The sequence below is a fragment of the Hylobates moloch genome, unplaced genomic scaffold (assembly GCF_009828535.3).
Source record: "Hylobates moloch isolate HMO894 unplaced genomic scaffold, HMol_V3 SCAFFOLD_5, whole genome shotgun sequence".
Taxonomy (NCBI): Eukaryota; Metazoa; Chordata; class Mammalia; order Primates; family Hylobatidae; genus Hylobates; species Hylobates moloch.
Window position 1 is genome coordinate 126344782 of NW_026652280.1, and position 19538 is coordinate 126364319.

A 19538-nucleotide genomic window follows, 5' to 3' on the forward strand; every position below is an offset into this window, starting at 1 on the left:
TGTTTTTAAGTATCGTCTGAACTCACATGTCAGCGAAAAATAAAATAGCCCCCTTTTCAAATATCTTGTAAAAATGTAAACTATATGTTAGAAAGCAAATTTTAATGGGCTATGCCAGAGAAAAGAGTGACTAGGGATCTAAGAAAGATATTAGTTTATATAAACAACCATAAATTCCTTTGCAGACACTTGTCTTTGGGGTTCAGAGTCTCTGTGCCATGGACTCTCAGCGACCTGAGGAGGCCTGCGAACCCATTTCCTCAGAATAATGTTTTTTGTTTGTTTGTTTGTTTTGAGACGGAGTCTCGCTCTGTCGCCCAGGCTGGAGTGCAGTGGCGCAATCTCGGCTCACTGCAAGCTCTGTCTCCCGGGTTCACGCCATTCTCCTGCCTCAGCCTCTCCGAGTAGCTGGGACTACAGGCGCCCGCCACCACGCCCGGCTAATTTTTTTTGTATTTTTAGTAGAGACGGGGTTTCATCGTGGTCTCGATATCCTGACCTCGTGATCCGCCCGCCTCAGCCTCCCAAAGTGCTGGGATTACAAGCGTGAGCCACCGCGCCCGGCCAGAATAATGTTTTTAATGCATAAACTAGGATTAAGAGAAAACTATTTCAATTACATTTAAATAAAGTTTAAATATGTATTTTAAATACACTAAAAAACAAATCTTCAATACCCCAAAATGCACTTTTTAAATTAATATATAACAAGATCTAGTGGCAAGTCTGATAACTGCTACTATAATTTTGAGGAAGGAATAAGCATAAATATTTTAAGAAATAATAACTGTAAGTGATATTAAATTGTCACTTATATTGCTAATGCTACTACAGTTCATTTACAACATTTATAATTGGATGTAACCTTATAATTGATAAGGTAAGGTCAGTAAAAATAAAGATAATTTTTTTCTCATCTAAGTTCACTGACTCCCTGAATTCTCTCCACAAACCCTAGATTAAAAACTACTGCTTTACGTTTTTTAAAAGGGGGTAAAAATTTCTTTATATTTAAAAAGAGTAAAAAAAAAAATTACGAGAAGTAGAGGTATCCCTTATTCTTTCAAGTATGTCTTCCCACCCCTAGACTCAGCTAAACAATGTCACTAATGTAAGCCACCAGAAAAAGTTCCAGGCCTATTCTTTCTGAATGTCTGCAAAGTATGGTGAGGCTTTCATGATACTTCCTACCCCATCACAGCCACAATTGTTACCAGCGTGACTGAAAGGAGAGCTCTGGTGACCCGGTGGTCAAATTTGCAGGCCTCCAAAGCTGAGAGGGAAAGTTAATATGCCATCTGACAGAACTAGGCAAGTCAATCACCACAGGCTGAAAAGGCACACAGAAGTTTACAAATTGAAATCTAATAAGGAATGCAATAGAATTTAGTCATGTCCTCCAGATTGAGAAAAGGAAACGGCATGCCTTTTTTGAGTACCAACTGTGTCAGGTAATTTAGATGCATTAGCACATTTAACCCTCATGACAGCCACATAATGCCAACAGGTTCCCAAAATCCGCCCCAAAGACTGGACAAGAAAGAAATGGCTTATTAGTGGCATGTGGCTCATACATAGTCACAGGAGAATACTATAACAGTGAAGGGACACAAAAACATGTTATATATTCTCTGGGGGAAAAAAAGAGAGAGAAGATAAAGATGGAAGATTGAACCCATGCATCTACCAAACCCCACTAAAAGGAGATTTTTTTTTCTTTGAAACAGGGTCTCACTCTGTCACCCAGGCTGGAGTGCAGTGGTACGATCTTGGCTCACTGCAGCCTCCACCTCCTGGAATCAAGTGATCCTCCAGCCTCAGCCCCTGAATTAGCTGGAACTACAGGCACAAGCCACCATGCCCAGCTAATTTTTGTATTTTTCGTAGAGCCGGTGTTTCGCCATGTTGCCCAGACTGGTCTGGAACTCCTGAGCTCAAGTGATACACCCACCTCTGCCTCTCAAAGTGCTAGGATTACAGGTGTAAGCCACTGCACCTGACCAAAAGGTGAATTTTTAAAGGCTTTTGTTTTTTAAATGGAAACCAACAAAGACTAGGAGAATAAGAGAAGAGACAAAACAATAAAATTTTGAAAGCTAGAAATCATTTAGATGAGTGGTAAATAAGTTAGAAGACCAAGAAAACTGAATACTAAACTGACAATGAAAAAACTGAAAACCAGTTGGGCACAGTGGCTCATGCCTGTAATCCCTGGACTTTGGGAGGCCAAAGCAGGTGGATCACCTGAGGTCAGGAGTTCGAGACCAGCCTGGTCCAACATAGTAAAACCCTATCTCTACTAAAAATATAAAAATTAGCCAGGCATGGTGGCAGGCACCTGCAATCCCAGCTACTCGGGAGGCTGAGGCAGGAGAATTGCTTGAACCTGGGAGGCAGAGGTTGCAGTGAGCCAAGATTGTACCACTACACTCCAGCCTGGGCAGCAGAGGGAGACTCCATCTCCAAAAAAAAAAAAAAAAACTGATAACCAACACAATTAATACCAGGTTAAGTCTCAAAAGGCTTAGGAATTGGCAGCACTGTGTTATCCTGGAAGTGAAGATAAAGGAAACAACTAAAATAAGACTGAAAGTCCATTTAAGAGGCAACATTCCCTCCCATTTTATAAGTCAATTTTCCCTGTTGATTATCCTCAACTCACCAATATAGTCAGGACCATCTCAAAATAGAATGGTTGGCCCTAGGAGGCAAAAAGATACCTGCCCCACATGATGTTCAAACTTGGAATTGGAAGATTCCTTCTAAGGAATTTTTTTCACCTGCATTGTAACATGAAATGGAGGTCAGGAGTTAGGAAAACAGCAGACTATTGGCCCCAAAAGTCCCCTCCTACTCTCAGGTTATACCACTATTCAACACCATTGATCATCTCTTTATCTTTCTTCTGGATCCTTTCCAACAGAATTTAAACATTTTCAGGTCCCTACTAGCTCTAAAAAGAACAAGCCATCCAAAATTTTCCCAGCTCCACATCTTCCTTCAGCTTCCACCCAGTTTGGACTCCTCTTTAAAACAAGATTTCTCTAAAGAATTACTCCTGCCAGCATCATCGTGATACCAAAGCCTGGCAGAGATGCAACAAAAAATGAGAATTTTAGACCAATATCCTTGATGAACATTGATGCAAAAATCCTCAATAAAATACTGGCAAACCGAATCCAGCAACACATCAAAAAGCTTATCCACCATGATCAAGTGGGCTTCATCCCTGGGATGCAAGGCCGGTTCAACATACGAAAATCAATAAACGTAATCCAGCATATAAACAGAACCAAAGACAAAAACCGCATGATTATCTCAATAGATGCAGAAAAGGCCTTTGATAAAATTCAACAACCTTCATGCTAAAAACTCTCAATAAATTAGGTATTGATGGGACGTACCTCAAAATAATAAGAGCTATCTATGACAAACCCACAGCCAGTATCATACTGAATGGACAAAAACTGGAAGCATTCCCTTTGAAAACTGGCACAAGACAGGGACGCTCTCTCCCAGCACTCCTACTCAACATAGTGTTGGAAGTTCTGGCCAAGGCAATCAGGCAGGAGAAGGAAATAAAGGGTATTCAATTAGGAAAAGAGGAAGTCAAATTGTCCCTGTTTGAAGATGACATGATTGTATATCTAGAAAACCCCATTGTCTCAGCCCAAAATCTCCTTAAGCTGATAAGCAACGTCAGCAAAGCCTCAGGATACAAAATCAATGTACAAAAATCACAAGCATTCTTATACACCAATAACAGACAAACAGAGAGCCAAATCATGAGTGAACTCCCATTCACAATTGCTTCAAAGAGAATAAAATGCCTAGGAATACAACTTACAAGGGATGTGAAGAACCTCTTCAAGGAGAACTGCAAACTACTGCTCAATGAAATAAAAGAGGATACAAACAAATGGAAGAACATTCCATTCTCATGGGTAGGAAGAATCAATATCGTGAAAATGGCCATACTGCCCAAGGTAATTTATAGATTCAATGCCATCCCCATCAAGCTACCAATGACTTTCTTCACAGAATTGGAAAAAACTACTTTAAAGTTCATATGGAACCAAAAAAGAGCCCACATCACCAAGTCAATCCTAAGCCAAAAGAACAAAGCTGGAGGCATCATGCTACCTGACTTCAAACTATACTACAAGCCTACAGTAACCAAAACAGCATGGTACTGGTACCAAAACAGATACAGACCAATGGAACAGAACAGAGTCCTCAGAAATAATGCTGCATATCTACAACTATCTGATCTTTGACAAACCTGACAAAAACAAGCAATGGGGAAGGATTCCCTATTTAATAAATGGTGCTGGGAAAACTGGCTAGCCATATGTAGAAAGCTGAAACTGGATCCCTTCCTTACACCTTATACAAAAATTAATTCAAGGTGGAGTAAAGACTTACAGGTTAGACCTAAAACCATAAAAACTCTAGAAGAAAACCTAGGCAATACCATTCAGGACATAGGCATGGGCAAGGACTTCATGTCTAAAACATCAAAAGCAATGGCAACAAAAGCCAAAATTGACAAATGGGATCTAATTAAACTAAAGAGCTTCTGCACAGCAAAAGAAACTACCATCAGAGTGAACAGGCAACCTACAGAATGGGAGAAAATTTTTGCAATCTACTCACCTGACAAAGGGCTAATATCCAGAATCTACAATGAACTCAAACAAATTTACAAGAAAAAAACAACCCCATCAACAAGTGAGTGAAGGATATGAACAGACACTTCTCAAAAGAAGACATTTATGCAGCCAAAAGACACATGAAAAAATGCTCCTCATCACTGGCCATCAGAGAAATGCAAATCAAAATCACAATGAGATACCATCTCACACCAGTTAGAATGGCCATCATTAAAAAGTCAGGAAACAACAGGTGCTGGAGAGGATGTGGAGAAATAGGAACACTTCTATACTGTTGGTGGGACTGTGAACTAGTTCAACCATTGTGGAAGTCAGTGTGGCGATTCCTCAGGGATCTAGAACTAGAAATACCATTTGACCCAGCCATCTCATTACTGGGTATATACCCAAAGGATTATAAATCATGCTGCTATAAAGACACATGCACACGTATGTTTATAGTGGCACTATTCACGATAGCAAAGACTTGGAACCAACCCAAATGTCCAACCATGATAGACTGGATTAAGAAAATGTGGCACATATACACCATGGAATACTATGTAGTCATAAAAAAGGATGAATTCATGTCCTTTGTAGGGACATGGATGAAGCTGGAAACCATCATTCTGAGCAAACTATCGCAAGGACAAAAAACAAAACACTGCATGTTCTCACTCATAGGTGAGAATTGAACAATGAGAACACGTGGACACAGGAAGGGGAACATCACACACCGGGGACTGTTGTGGGGTGGAGGGAGGGGGGAGGGATAGCATTAGGAGATATACCTAATGCTAAACAATGAGTTAATGGGTGCAGCACACCAGCATGGCACATGTATACATATGTAACAAACCTGCACGTTGTGCACATGTACCCTAAAACTTAAAGTATAATAATAATAATAATAAAAAGAATTACTCCTTTTCCTTTTTTTTTTTTTTTTTTTTTTTAGATGAAGTCTCACTCTTGTAGCCCAGGCTGGAGTACACTGGCGCAATCTTGGCCCACTGCAACCTCTGCCTCCCAGGTTCAAGCGATTGCCTCACCCTCCCGAGTAGCTGGGATTACAGGCGCCTGCCACCATGCCTGGTTAATTTTTGTATTTTTAGTGGAGACGGGGTTTTACCATGTTGGCCAGGCTGGTCTCAAACTCCTGACCTCAGGCGATCCGCCCACCTTGGCCTCCCAAAATGCTGGGATTACAGGCGTGAGCCACCGTGCCCATCCTCATCTTCCCATTTAAAGTGTACAATTAGGTGGGGTTTGGTGTATTCATAATGTTGTACAACCATCACCAGTAATTCCAAAATATTTTCACCACCCCAAAAAGAAACTCTGTACTCATTTGCAGTCACTCCCCATTCTCCTTCCTCCAGCCCCTGGCAATCCACTAATTTATTTTCTGTCTGTCTGGATTTACTTATTTTAAGCCCAGAGAACATTGTGCATGGATCATCTTACCTAATACGTCAGCAACAAGTAACTCCCTACTTTGCTCTCTTCTCTTGGTGCCTGGATTTTCCTTCTACCCTCTAAACACTACTTCCAACCTCCTTTGCAAAGTCATCCTTCACTTCCCAGTCTTTAAAAGTCAAACCTTCTCAAGTTTCAACTCTAGACCAAAATTCTTCTCACTCCATACTCTCTCTAGACCAGGGCCTCTAAAACTTTAGTGTGTATTGGCATCACCTGGATAGTTTCATAGACACAGGCTGCTGGGCCCCACCTCAAGTTTCTAATTCAATAGGACAAAGGCAGGGCCTGAGAATTTGCATTTCTAACAAGTTTCCAGGTGGAGCTGAGGCTGCCGCTAGAAGGGCACATATTTTGAGAATCATTGCCCTAGACATCTGCATAAATTACCATCTATCTACCAATGACCCTCAAATCTCTCTAGTACAAACTCCTTCTTAAAGCTTCAAAAATAGTACAGCCAACCACCTACATGGCATTTCCATTTGGGTGTCTTAAAGATGTCTCAGACTCACTGTGTAAGAAGAATCTCTTGAATCTGCTCCCACTCCAAAAAAAACAACTGCAATGATAATCCAGTCTTGCAGCGCTCCCTGTCTGGGTAAAAGCTCCCACATTCATTCAAGCTACAGGCCAGAAGTCTCACCTTTCTTTCCCCTTATCCTATCCCTCACTACGCACCATTGGTTTTGCCTCTTAAATATCTCTTGAATGCATCACTTGCCAATTCCATTGCCACTGCCTTCCTACACCTACTCTTAGACTTTTTAATGGTTTTCTTCACTGAAGCCAGAGCGATATTTTTAAAAGGCAAATCTAATCTGATCGCTCTTCAGCTATAACCCCTCACTGACTTCCCATTGCTCTCAAGGAAAAGTTCAAATCTTTACTGTGGCCACAAGGCCTGGGGGTATCTGGCCCCATCTTCCCTGAGCTCCCCAGTAGCCACTGGGCTCTTCCTACAGAACCTGAACATGTGCAAGTCACATGTTCTTCCCACTCACCCTCATCTTAGGTTACCCTCCTCAACCTTCAAACCGCCACGCCTGGCCACAATTCTATCTTTCTAAATGTGACTTCTGGCATACTAGTCGACTGAACCATACAGCTATTATACAGTGATTATAAAAATCCACAACTATGACCATAGGAAGAATTTGCAGTCAATAAATAGTTCTGGAATGAAAAACTAAATGAATGAATATTTAAATAGAAGGAGCAATTGGGACTTGTTGTTTATTTTGTGTTTAGTGTTTATTTTGCAGAAAAACAGTAGGAAAAAAATTAAGTTTAAGAAAACTAGAATCAACATCCACAATTAAATGTTAAAAGAAAGAGCTTGTTTCACTGGTATCCTAGCACTGTCTTATATAGGCTCTCAAGAGTCAACTGTTAAATATTCAGAAATTTTGAGAGCCCAAATCAGCAGTGGTAAAAGTATTTGTACCGTGGAAATCAGCAAATACTTTTTACTTATAGAGCCAGTTTACCAACATACCACTGCTTGTAACCTGAGAATCTAAGAAATCACTCAGAATGAAGCAACCTTATAAATATTAATAATGGGAGATGAAACCAGAGATGAAAGAACATATTTACACAAAATAAGAAAGCATTTCTTATTATGAATAATGAAGTTACTCAAAGAAGAAAGAATGGAGAACAGAAGCACAGTGTCTACAATGTGGAGACTACATTAAAAAATACAAAAAGAGCTGATAGAAAAGAGACTAAGAAATTTTGGAAATGACTGTGATCTGCAATTATCTTAAGTCCTTGATTCTCTAAATTCTCTGGGTAACAAGTAGTTAGGAGGTATGCAAAAATTGCAGAGCAATGGGTTGGAAAGGATCATGAAGGTCATCTAAGAACCCTTATAAGCACTGAACTGAATCCCATCGTCACAACCTCCACAAGAAGATGAGCTTCTTAAGGACAGGAAACGTGTCTTTTATGTCTGTTGGCCCAGAGTATAGTACAGTGTTGGGAAAATTAGTATGTTATAGATGTTGCTGAATGAATTAATACAGGAATGAATAAATGATCATTACCAAGAGTTCATTCAACTTATGCCTGAACACCTCTGGTGGCTAAGAACTATTGACCTTTTGAAGCAAAAATGTGTCCAGGCATGATGGCTCACACCCATGATCCCTTTGGGAGGCCAAGGCAGGAGGATTGCTTGAGCCCAGCAGTTTGAGACTAGCCTGGACAATAGAGGGAGACCCCCTCTTTACAAAAAAAAACAAAAAAATTTAATTAGACAGGAGTGGTGGCAAGCTACCTAGAAGGCTGAGGCAGGAGAATTATTTGAATTCAGGAGTTCAGGACTGCAGTGAGCTACGATCTGGCCGCCACACTCCAGCCTGCTAACAGAGTGAGACTCTATTTCTAAAAACAAATAAATAAAGCAGAAAGGATATAAAACAATCTTTAATTATGAGCTATGTACAATAGCAAAAACACTCTAGATCATCACTGTCCAATGGAAATATAATGACATCCTCAAAAGAGAGCCACATGTATAATTTTAATTTTTTTATAACCATATTAAAATAAAGTAATAAGAAAAAAGTAAATTCTAGTAGTGTATTTTGCTCATCCAATATATCTAGAATATTCTCATTTCAGCATTAATCAATGTAATTATAAATAAGATATCTTACATTTTCTTTTATATTAAAGTTTTTTATTTTGAGAGACAGGGTCTCACTATGTTGTCCAGGCTGATCTCAAACTCCTGGCCTCGGCCTGGGATTACAGCTGTGAGTCACCACACCCCGCCTTTTATACTACATCTTTGAAATCCAATATGTATTTTAAATATACAATCTATCTCAATTTGGACTAGACTGATTTCAAGTGTTCAATAACACATGTAGCTACTACCTAACATACTGGACAGTTCAGCTGCAGACTATATTGTATGTATACTTCAGAGCTAGACAATGCCCAAAATACTTTACACAATTGTCCAAAGTACATCCTAGTTTCCAGCCTCTGAACAAATCTATGACATCTATGTACCAGCTACAGTAAAAGAAAGAGCTTATATCATTGAGACCTACAACACGAAACTGTATTGAGAATTAGTAGGGAGGACAAAACCATCTCCCATTCACGAAAGAGCAAAACCACATGCCTCAGGAGGCAGGGCCCAAAGTTGAACATGACCTGTACCTAACAAAACAAACAAACAAACAAACAAACAGACAAAAAAACAGAATCTCAGCTTTTCAGATTTAATATAAGGCTATACAGAAATCATTTTACTCATCTAAAGAAACAGAGATATGTGAAAATTCAATTCTAAGTCATGGCTTAAAAGGTCACCTGAAATAAGCAGAATAAAATCTGTCTAGAACTAGCCATAACACCAGAAAAACAGACCAAGACCTGTACTCTGGGCATTTTATCAACATCTGATTGACACCCATTTAACCACTAATTTTTCTATTCTTTTTTTTTTTTTTTTTTTTAAATTTCAGAGACAGGGACTCATTCTGTCACAGTAGCATGATCATAACTCACTGCAGCCTCAAACTGCTGGGCTCAAGCAATCCTTCCACCTAAACCTCCCAAGCAGCTAGGACTACAGATGGGTGCCACTACCCCGACTAATTTTTATTTTATTTTTTTTGTAGAGATCAGGTCTTACTATATTACTCATACTGGTCTCTAACTCATGGGTTCAAGTGATCCTCTTGCCTCAGCCTCCTAAAGCACTGGGATTACAGGAATGAGCCACCCACACAGCCAATAATTTTTCTTTAAAAATAAAAATAATGGCAAATTGGTTTTAACTCAGGTATTTAAGAGCTTTTCATAACATTCAACAAAATAATAACTATTACTGTGTTCATTAAGGTAAATGACTGCAATCTTATTCAAAACCATCTTTATCAACTAAGGGTACTGGAAATATACCATAAAGAGTACAAAAACTTTGGCACCTACCCTACTTCACTAAGTTTGGTAAAACTGATCTGGAACCCTAAAGGTAGGAATAAAAAAAAAAAAAGTAGTCTGAGTGAGTTTTCGCAACACAAATCACCAAAGCACCTTCTTGTTCCAGCAGATAAAAAATAGAATAATATAACTCACCTCCATGTGAGTACTTAATGGGTCATGGAGACACTTACACTTGTTTCTCTTCTCAGATCCTGTATAGCGGAGCTTACTTAGCACTTTAACGAGAAAACTCCGACAAAGAGTCTTTTTTCATGGGGGTACAACTTATTCAAAATATGCCCCAGCTGTTAAGAATGGATTCAACAGTTTGGACTAGAAAAGCCATCCATTTTCAACACTCAGGAAATTGGCACATCCTCACTAGTCAAAACTAATGCACATTAGCTTCCATCATACCAAGCACCAAAAGCTAAAGTTTATTAAAGATCCATGGGGCAGAAATGACCCCAAAGATCAAGACTGAGAAACAGCGAGAAAAAATTGAGAATGAAAGGAACATCTTAAAAGAGAATAAAATATTGTTTCCATAGTTTTGATACTCAAGAGGAAAGCACGGTAAAGAGAACTTTCCCTTTAAAGTATAGTTAATTGCTAAACAAACTTCGACAAAAATCACAATATCATATTTAAGCTAATAAAAACCTGGTTCAATGTTTTATGTAAGGAAATACATTTTATGATTACATCTAATGTCTACCAGCACATGTTTACTTTATGAAAAAGAAGGCAGCCTGATGCCAAGTCCTAAGTGGTTGACCCTTTTGAGCCTTTGTTTAAAGACCTACAAGTTCTGGCATGCCCAGAAGATCTAAAATAATTACTTTTGAGATTTCCCATTAAGACTCAGCCACAGAGCTCAGCAACTGGGATATCACTAAGGGTCATCCCCCAAAACACAACAAACACCTCCCTCAACACAAACATTATGCATCCATTTTAATGACAGATGTCATTAAAGGATTGCCAGTGGGAGGTGTGTGAATCCTCTGTTAGAGAAGATTGGCCTCACAACAGCAAGAAAACTTGGCTATTCCTGTTCACATTAAATAAAATACCATTATTTGATAAGCCATCTATTTCCAAGACTCTCAGGAAACAGCACAAAAAAAAAAAATGTTCCACAAAATGCTAGCATATTATTCTAATCCCAAGAGATGTTTTTTGTTCCACACAGGTGTGGATCAGGAAATATGCCTCAGAGTGTTTCAGAACAGGAGTTCTGCTGGATATTAATGGAAAGTATGGGGCAGAAGGAAGAAAATCAGTACTTTGTAAAATTCTGGGCCAGATGCAGTGGTGCATGCCTGTAATCCCAACTACACAGGATTTGAGCCCAAGAGTTCAAGCCCACCCTGGGCAACAAAGTGAAACCTCCATCTCAAAAAAACGAAAAGAAAAAAGAAAATTCTGGGTTATACAGAGCTAAACAGGTTACTTCATTACCCAGAACTATTCAGAATCTTTAAAACAGAAATTTGCTTTGTAAGTCTCCAAGATGGAGAGTTTTAAATTTACTTGATATATATACTTACTATATATATATATATAATTTATTTATATATATACTTACTATATATATATATAATTTATTTATATATATATTTATATATTTTGCCATGGCACATCTTATAGAGCAGGAGTTCTCAACCTTGACCACACATATTGGAATCATATATGCAGTTTTTCAAAATCCCAATAATCTGACTTCACCCTTGACCAATTACAGCAAAATTTCTGGGCACAGAATCTAGGGATCAATAGTTTTTTAAAGCTCCCCAGGTATGCAGATAAGTTTGAGGATCAACATAACTTTGAGAAACACCTGTAAATTCTAGCCTCTTCTTCAAGCTTTAGGAAAAAACTAAAGGGATAGGACATCGAATGTTCAACCAGCTTTATTCCATTAATGTCAGCACATTAGCCTACCTAAACTTACCTCCAGACTTAGTCATTATTTTTCATGCCATGTTCTCTGGATATGTCTTCCAAACTAGGTCCCTGGATGTTATTTATTGTCAGCATAATTTTATTCCCTGTTTAATTGTATGTGTTATTTTATTTTATTTATTTTTATTTATTTATTTTTTGAGATGGAGTCTTGCTCTGTTGCCCAGGCTGGAGTGCAGTGGCACAATCTTGGCTCACCACAACCTCCACCTCCCGGGTTCAAGCAATTCTCCTGCCTCAGCCTCCCGAGTAGCTGGGACTACAGGCACGTGCCACCATGCCTGGCTACTTTTTTTTGTATTTTTAGTAGAGATGGGGTTTCACTTTGTTGGCCAGCTGGTCTCAAACTCCTGACCTCAAGTGATCGCCCACCTCCCAAAGTACTGGGATTACAGGCGTGAGCCACCATGCCCGGCCTATATGTCATTTTAAAAACTGGCTTTTAGGGGATTTAGGAATCATCACCAATACTAAAAAACTTACCAACCTGATACATATGGACCAACAAACAAAGAAATAAGTATAAAATGAATTTAAAAGCACAAGAGACATCTTAAATAAGAATTGTACAATTTAGATTGGTTATCTTCTCAATGTTTTGTGGGACTTTAAATTTTCACAAATACTGTTTTGTGAGCACCAATAATGTAGATTTGAAAACCACTGCCACTGACTGCCATGAAAACAATCTGGACATTCCACTAAGGGTCACTGGTTTCCTGGGGCTTTAGACGAGCTGAGATTAATATGGCTTTGTTTGCTCAATAGTATACACTATAATTTAGTAGTACACTGAAAGGAAGAGAACCTAAAAAGATTCATACCCGGTTTGTCAATTCAAACTCTGCTAAGTCTGACCCCAGAACTGAAAGGCCTCTTGTTCCCTTGAAGGCTAGCTGCCAAACCAACACTGAAATGGATGACTCAAAGAATTAAGGTAGATGAAAAACACCCCTTTCCCCTGATTTTCACCTGAAGTCACTCTTAATCAACACATTGGCTATTCTCAGTAAAAGTGAATACAGTGGCCGGGCGCGGTGGCTCACGCTTGTAATCCCAGCACTTTGGGAGGCTGAGGCGGGGGGATCACGAGGTCAGGAGATCGAGACCACAGTGAAACCCCGTCTCTACTAAAAATACAAAAAAAAAAAAATTAGCCGGGCGTGGTGGCGGGTGCCTGTAGTCCCAGCTACTCAGAGAGGCTGAGGTGGGAGAATGGCATGAACCCGGGAGGCGGAGCTTGCAGTGAGCCGAGACTGTGCCACTGCACTCCAGCCTGGGCGACAGAGCAAGACTCCGTCTCAAAAAAAAAAAGTGAATATAGTTTTTGACACAACTACCCTCCAACAGAACATCCTAAGACTGACTCACAAGTGACATCACAACACTCGTTGCTGTCACACAAGCCAGAAATTCAACTATCTCTAAAGTCAATTTAATCAAGAATAGGCAGTAAAGCTACACAATTCTCATTTTTTGTTAATTTTAACTAGGTGAATAGAATCTAAGTAGGAATAAAATCAGATCATCCTTTTGGTTATAATAATGTACCCATACTGTGAACTTCGTATTATATATCCTACCTAACATAACATTATACAACCTATGCCATATGAATAAATAAGCATAGCACCTAAAATCAGTGCCTGAATTGCTGTTCTCCAGTTTTCATCCTAACATGAAAGGCAATCCATGGGGCCTATTCCTAACATCTTCTCCCACCCCCCAATTTCAGAGTTAAACGTCCTTCCTCAGTATTCCCATAACACCTCTCTCCTAACTCTAACAAAGCACTGTAACTGTTTTACACACCTATACATGTATACAGACTATACACTGAGCTCTCCTGCAGCAGGTACCAAGTTGTCCTAAGCATCTTTTGATCCATAGGACTATCACAGTGACTGGCACCGAAAAAGCAATAAATATATTTTAGTATACTTGCTCCCTCAGGACAAAATAGGAAAAGAACCAACCACAGCCCTCAAGAGAAGAGTCAGCCATGCAAACAAATAATTATAATACAAGGTGTTTGCTTTAACATTGTATGTAGCCTTGTAATACATAAAGTGTAACAGGGAATCACAGGCAAAGGACCTGCCAAGCCTCTCCAGAAAAATGAGGAAGGCTTTACAGAAGTGACTGCCCAGATAAATGTTTGCAAAGTGAAAAAAAATTGAAAAACAGCATTATTTAAATTCATAGTGGCCATAAAACTCTTTTTATTAGAAAGAAACTAAAATATATAGCACAAATGGGAACACAGACATTTCAGTGAAAAGTGTCTATGAACATACCAACCACACCTTCAACAAGCCTTCAAAATCATCTTCATTTTTAAAAAATGTTAAATAATAAAACAATTACATCCAAATAGAAATTTCTTTAAGGCTTCTCATTTTTAATTAAAGGTGTTAACATATCATCAGTTGAAAAAATCTAGACAATGAAGACAAAAGTGTAATTTCATAAGAAATGGGATTTTTTTTTAAAACCTGGTGATAATAAAACCCAGATTATAATGAAGGCCAATGCAATGATGGCTGCCCAGAATTTAGTATGAGGATGATTCTTGATAGAAGTCCATTAGTCTTAGTTGGCCTGAGCTGTAAACTAAAAACAATTCACGTCTTATCTCAGCATAATAAAAAAAATTAAGTTTCCAGAAAACTAGTAGTATTCTTTCAACTAAATTCTTCACTAAATTATAAATGCACTACTTTGTGGTATTTTCTGTTTCAAATGTATGGTTTATGAAGAGTCTAGATTTAGAAATGCAGCTTAATGTAAATACAACTCTTGGTATCCTAAGATATCAAAAAGATAGAACTTAGAGTTACATTCAAAGGCATACTTTTAGTAGGAAATGGGTGCATATCTTCATTTACTTATACGTGCATAAAGAAATTCTAGACTGATATCAAATCAACTAATACCAGAAGTTACCTGGAAAGGACTAGACAGACGAGGATCAAGGATGGGAGGGAGAATTTTCACTTAAACCTTCCTATAGATTTTTTAAATTTCTGAACTATGTTAATGTATTTATATTTTCAAATATTTACATAAAAGTATTTGAGTGAAAAATATTTGAAAAATAGGCTATAAATTTAGTATTTACGTAGAATTGAAATCAATTCTATGTTAAGTAGTATTAATTATCTTACTATCTTTTCTTCTATTCTGGTATTATTATTTAAAAATTCTAGTTCTTGACTGGGTGCAGTGGCTCACACCTTTATCCCAGCACTTTGGGAGGCTGATGCAAGTGGATCACTTGAAGCCAGGGGTTCAAGAGCAGCTTGGCCAACATGGCAAAACTCCATCTCTACTAAAAATACAAAAATTAGCCAGGCATGGTGGTGGGGGCCTCCAATTCCAGCTATTAGGGAGGCTGAAGCAGGAGATTCTCTTGAACCCAGGAGGCAGAGGTTGCAGTGTGCCACTGCATTCCAGCCTCGGTGACAGAGTGAGACTCTGTAATAATAATTACTATTACTATTAATTATGTTACTAACAGTAATAATAGTATAATGCTAACAACAAGAAAAACAAAAACCAAACATTGCACTAGGCAGAAGGATAAATTTATTACTTCATTTGATCCTTAGTTTAGACCTGAAGCCATTTTACAGATAAGGAAACTGTGGCTGAGAGAGGATAAGTAATTTGTCCAAGATACTTATTTACTACAGACAGCGAGAAGCAGAATGAGGCTTCAAACTGCTTGAAGTTCCTCTGCCTCCACAGTATATACTCCTAACCACTTTGCTTAGAACTTAGAATTATTAGCATTATTACCCCTTTCTGAAAAAATAGGATTATATTTTACAAAGGACTTTCAAAGTATAGGAGCCATTAGAAGTGGAAGGAAAAATAAGCTTTGTCTTCACCATTAAAACTTTCATCTACATTATCTGTCATTTTTTATCGGCCCTTCCACGGCTGATTACCTCAGACTCTAGGTTGCTTCAGAATATTTTCCTCTCAGGGTCCAAATCCCAATGCCTTACTCCTTGACTTCACTTTAATTAAGCACAATAGGTGTTGCTTCTTCCCTCCCCATGTCTTACCCTAACAGCTACCTCCTGTGATCTCAGAAGCAGAATGAGAATCCCTTGACTCTTAAGGGATTTAGTCTTAATGTATTCATTCAAATATTTACTAAAAGTGCTTTTAAGTATAAGGCACTGGGGCCTGCCCTCTGAGAGTTTACAGCAGAATGAGGAAGACAGACAAGCAGAGTCTTCTCAGTCACTCCCATTCCTTTCTCTTATTGTGTTGGTTAATTATGGTAATATAACTATAATAAGCAATAAACAATACACATGCTTGCAGATTTGGACACACAAGCAAAAAAGGCAAAAATATTAGAATCATTCACAATTCTAGCAGAGGTAAGTGTTATGGGAGTTTTGATGTATGGCCCCTTCTACTTTATGTATGTATGTATGTATGTATGTATGTATGCATGTACGTATTTGAGAAAGAGTATCAGTCTGTCACCCATGCTGGAGTGCAGTGGGGCGATCTCAGCTTACTGCAGCCTCGACCTCCCAGGCTCAAGCGATCCTCCCACTTCAGCCTCTCAAGTAGCTGGGACTACAAGCATGTACCACTATGCCTGGCTAACTTTTGTATTTTTAGTAGAGACGGGGTTTCACCATGTTGCCCAGGCTGGTCTCGAACTCCTGGGCTCAAGCTATCCACCGGCCTCAGCCTCCCAAATTGCTGAGATTACAAGCATGAGCCACTGCACCCAGTCCCCTTCTACTTTTTAAATGAGCTCAAGTTCACCCCAAATTTTTAGAAGATCCTCTTTTGATGATACTTAGAAAACACGGTAATGAGAGAAAGGCTTCTTGGGGATGCCAGTCAGATTTGTATGCCAAACTGGTGATTTAGGGTCCCCACTAAACAGGTGCTCCTGAAGAATCTTAGAGGGTCTTATTCTATATCCCCAGCCTCTGACCTGTGACCAGAGCTCAATCACTGCTCATGAAATGAAAGAATGAATGGACGAATCAATGATGTAGATTACTGAAATCCAACAAATCTTGACATGGTTATTAGCTTATAAATGAGGCACTCTTTGTGCTTCACATAAACTGTAAAGATATAGAAAGGATTCAAGGAAAAAAATAAATTCCTACAAGAAGAAAGCTCTTTTATTCTTGCTAGCTAGGGGGATAAAACTCTACAAAATGAAATAATAAAAACTACCATCTCATTTCATTCCATATAACATAATGGTTATTATCTTAAGACAATTAAAAAACACTACAACCCAACTCTAAAGTATCCAGCTCTGTAGCAAAAGCTTAACCCAAGTTTCACCAGGAGTTATACCTGAATGGAAGATAGTGGGGGTTTGAGCCAGACAGGAGTGCTCTGTAGGCTTCTTCTGGTGTCTTCTTTAAATAGATTACCTAAGACAGATAAATAGCAACATTTAGAACACCCAAGAATGACACAAAACTAATTACTCACCAAATTTGCATTTCACTTCCTCCACTTTGAGTGACAACTGTTACGGTGATAAGTGTTGATCTTTACAAAGCAACAACTTGCCAACATTTCCTTTGCAGCATGAAGCTGCACAGCAGCCTTTGTCTTCTCCATGGGTAAGCTTAGAGACAGAGGGCAGATCTACAAAGAGGCCATCCCAGGCTCTTTACAAAAGCACACTGAACAGACACAATGGCAGGGACAGTTGTACCCTCATAATATACCGTGTGCTCACCAAAGACCAACGCACACCTCCTCGACCTTCATCGAAGACCTGCCGTGAGTTATTTCTGTGCCTGGTAAATTTTGAAAGACTTCTCACAGTGAGCACAATATCCATGGGGTGTCTACTGAATTTTCTGCCTACTCTGAGGAAAGCCAGTGTTGCTCTCTAGACACTCAATAAAATCACAATAAAATGGGTAAAAATGTGTATGGGTAACGGTATTGGAAAACATATTATCTTGGATTTTGATACCAAAGCTACTTAAATCCCTCTGGTCCAACAAGATTAACTAATCTTAAAGACACAAACAAAAAAGGAGTCCTTAAAACCAGTGAACAACTCCCAGGTAATATACACAGATATTGAGTATATAGTATATGCCAGGCACTGTATCAGGTACTGGCACCTCCCTTAATAGAATTTATGCTTGTGGGGCAAAGACAATAATCAACAAAAATAAATACAGTCTAAGGTAAATGCTGAAAAGGAAATAAACAGGGGCCTGGAAAGCGGCTACCTGAGTCAAGGTAGTCAGGGAGGGGTCTCTGGGTGATGTTCAGGGTAAGATCTAGACTCTAGACGGGGAGAACCACAGGAAGAGCTAAGGGGAAGGAGGAATGGCTATCCAGGCGTGAGAATGACAAAGACAAGTTCCCTGAGGTGGGAAAGAGCCTGGTAAGCTGGAGGAAAAGGAGGTCAGTGTGGCTAGGACTGAGAGAAGGGGAGGGGGGCGGGAGAAAGCCAGGCAGTGGCCGGAATGTGAAGAGCAATACAAACCACTGGGAGAGCTCGATTTTATTCCAAGAGCAATTTAATTTTTTAATTCTGAGCCGATGGCATTGGTCCTTTTCCTCTATAGTCAGAAACGAGCTTAATTCCTACAATCTTCTCTACCTAAAATTAGTGGCACTATTTCCTTAATATGTCCCAACATCAAAACCCTATGCATTTCAATGACAAGAATGGCAGAGTCTTGATTCTTAACAGTACGGCTTTCCTCTACTTACAAACCTTCTTTGAGCTTTAAGCTGTTTCACTGAGAATATATTATATGTTTACCTATTAATATTTCAGGACTAGAAAACGAGTCCATTCTGAGTTTTTTAAAGAAAGAAAAATAAAATAAATAGATTAAAAATACTAACTTTAGTAACAAAACCCCATATTCATTTGGCAAGTAAACATGAAGGTCTGATAAGGCACACACCAACCAAAGCTTATTGAGTGTGAAACAAAAAGCAATAGAAAGGAAATAACTAAAAGTGCTGCCAGACAAGAGGCATGGATTCTAAAAATGGAGAATTGTCACTCCAGTTGCAGCTCAAATAATTACAAAACTCCATTTAAACCAACACTAGCTCTAAAGACCATTTTCAGTAACCAACATTACAACAGGTTTTACTGTACCCTAAGGGGTAGGTTATGTAACAGAATTGGTTATAATGCAGTGATTTCTTAAGCCTAAAGATGCTGCAGTATTTGAAAGGTGACTGGTTGCTAAAAGGGAGGGCTGCTTGTAGAAAGCTTCTGTGTGTGGATTAGATAATTAAAGCTTAGACAACAACCTTTGAAAAGCAAAAATGCATTTTCCTCCCCAGGAGCAATTACGTTAATTCCCTTTAATTTTGAGGGAGTCATTCTGCAAGAGGGAGGCACCAGCTCACAAAGAATGCTTCTTTAGATTGGCTACCCCACAGGGCTTTGCTCCTCTTCTTACCTGCATGACTTAGCACACATGGCCCATGTTCTCACAC

The 19538-nt window shown here is 39.0% G+C and overlaps 1 protein-coding gene across 6 annotated transcripts in view; it reads right to left on the minus strand.

Moving 5' to 3' along the window:
* CDC14A (cell division cycle 14A) overlaps positions 1-19538 on the minus strand; it is a 175489-nt gene that overhangs the window by 81927 nt on the left and 74024 nt on the right. For all 6 annotated transcript variants that reach the window (XM_032155246.2, XM_058439534.1, XM_058439535.1 and 3 more), the window contains one exon: positions 17400-17479. In XM_032155246.2, coding sequence (XP_032011137.1) covers positions 17400-17479 — 80 coding nt within the window. The remainder of the gene's footprint in view (positions 1-17399; positions 17480-19538) is intronic.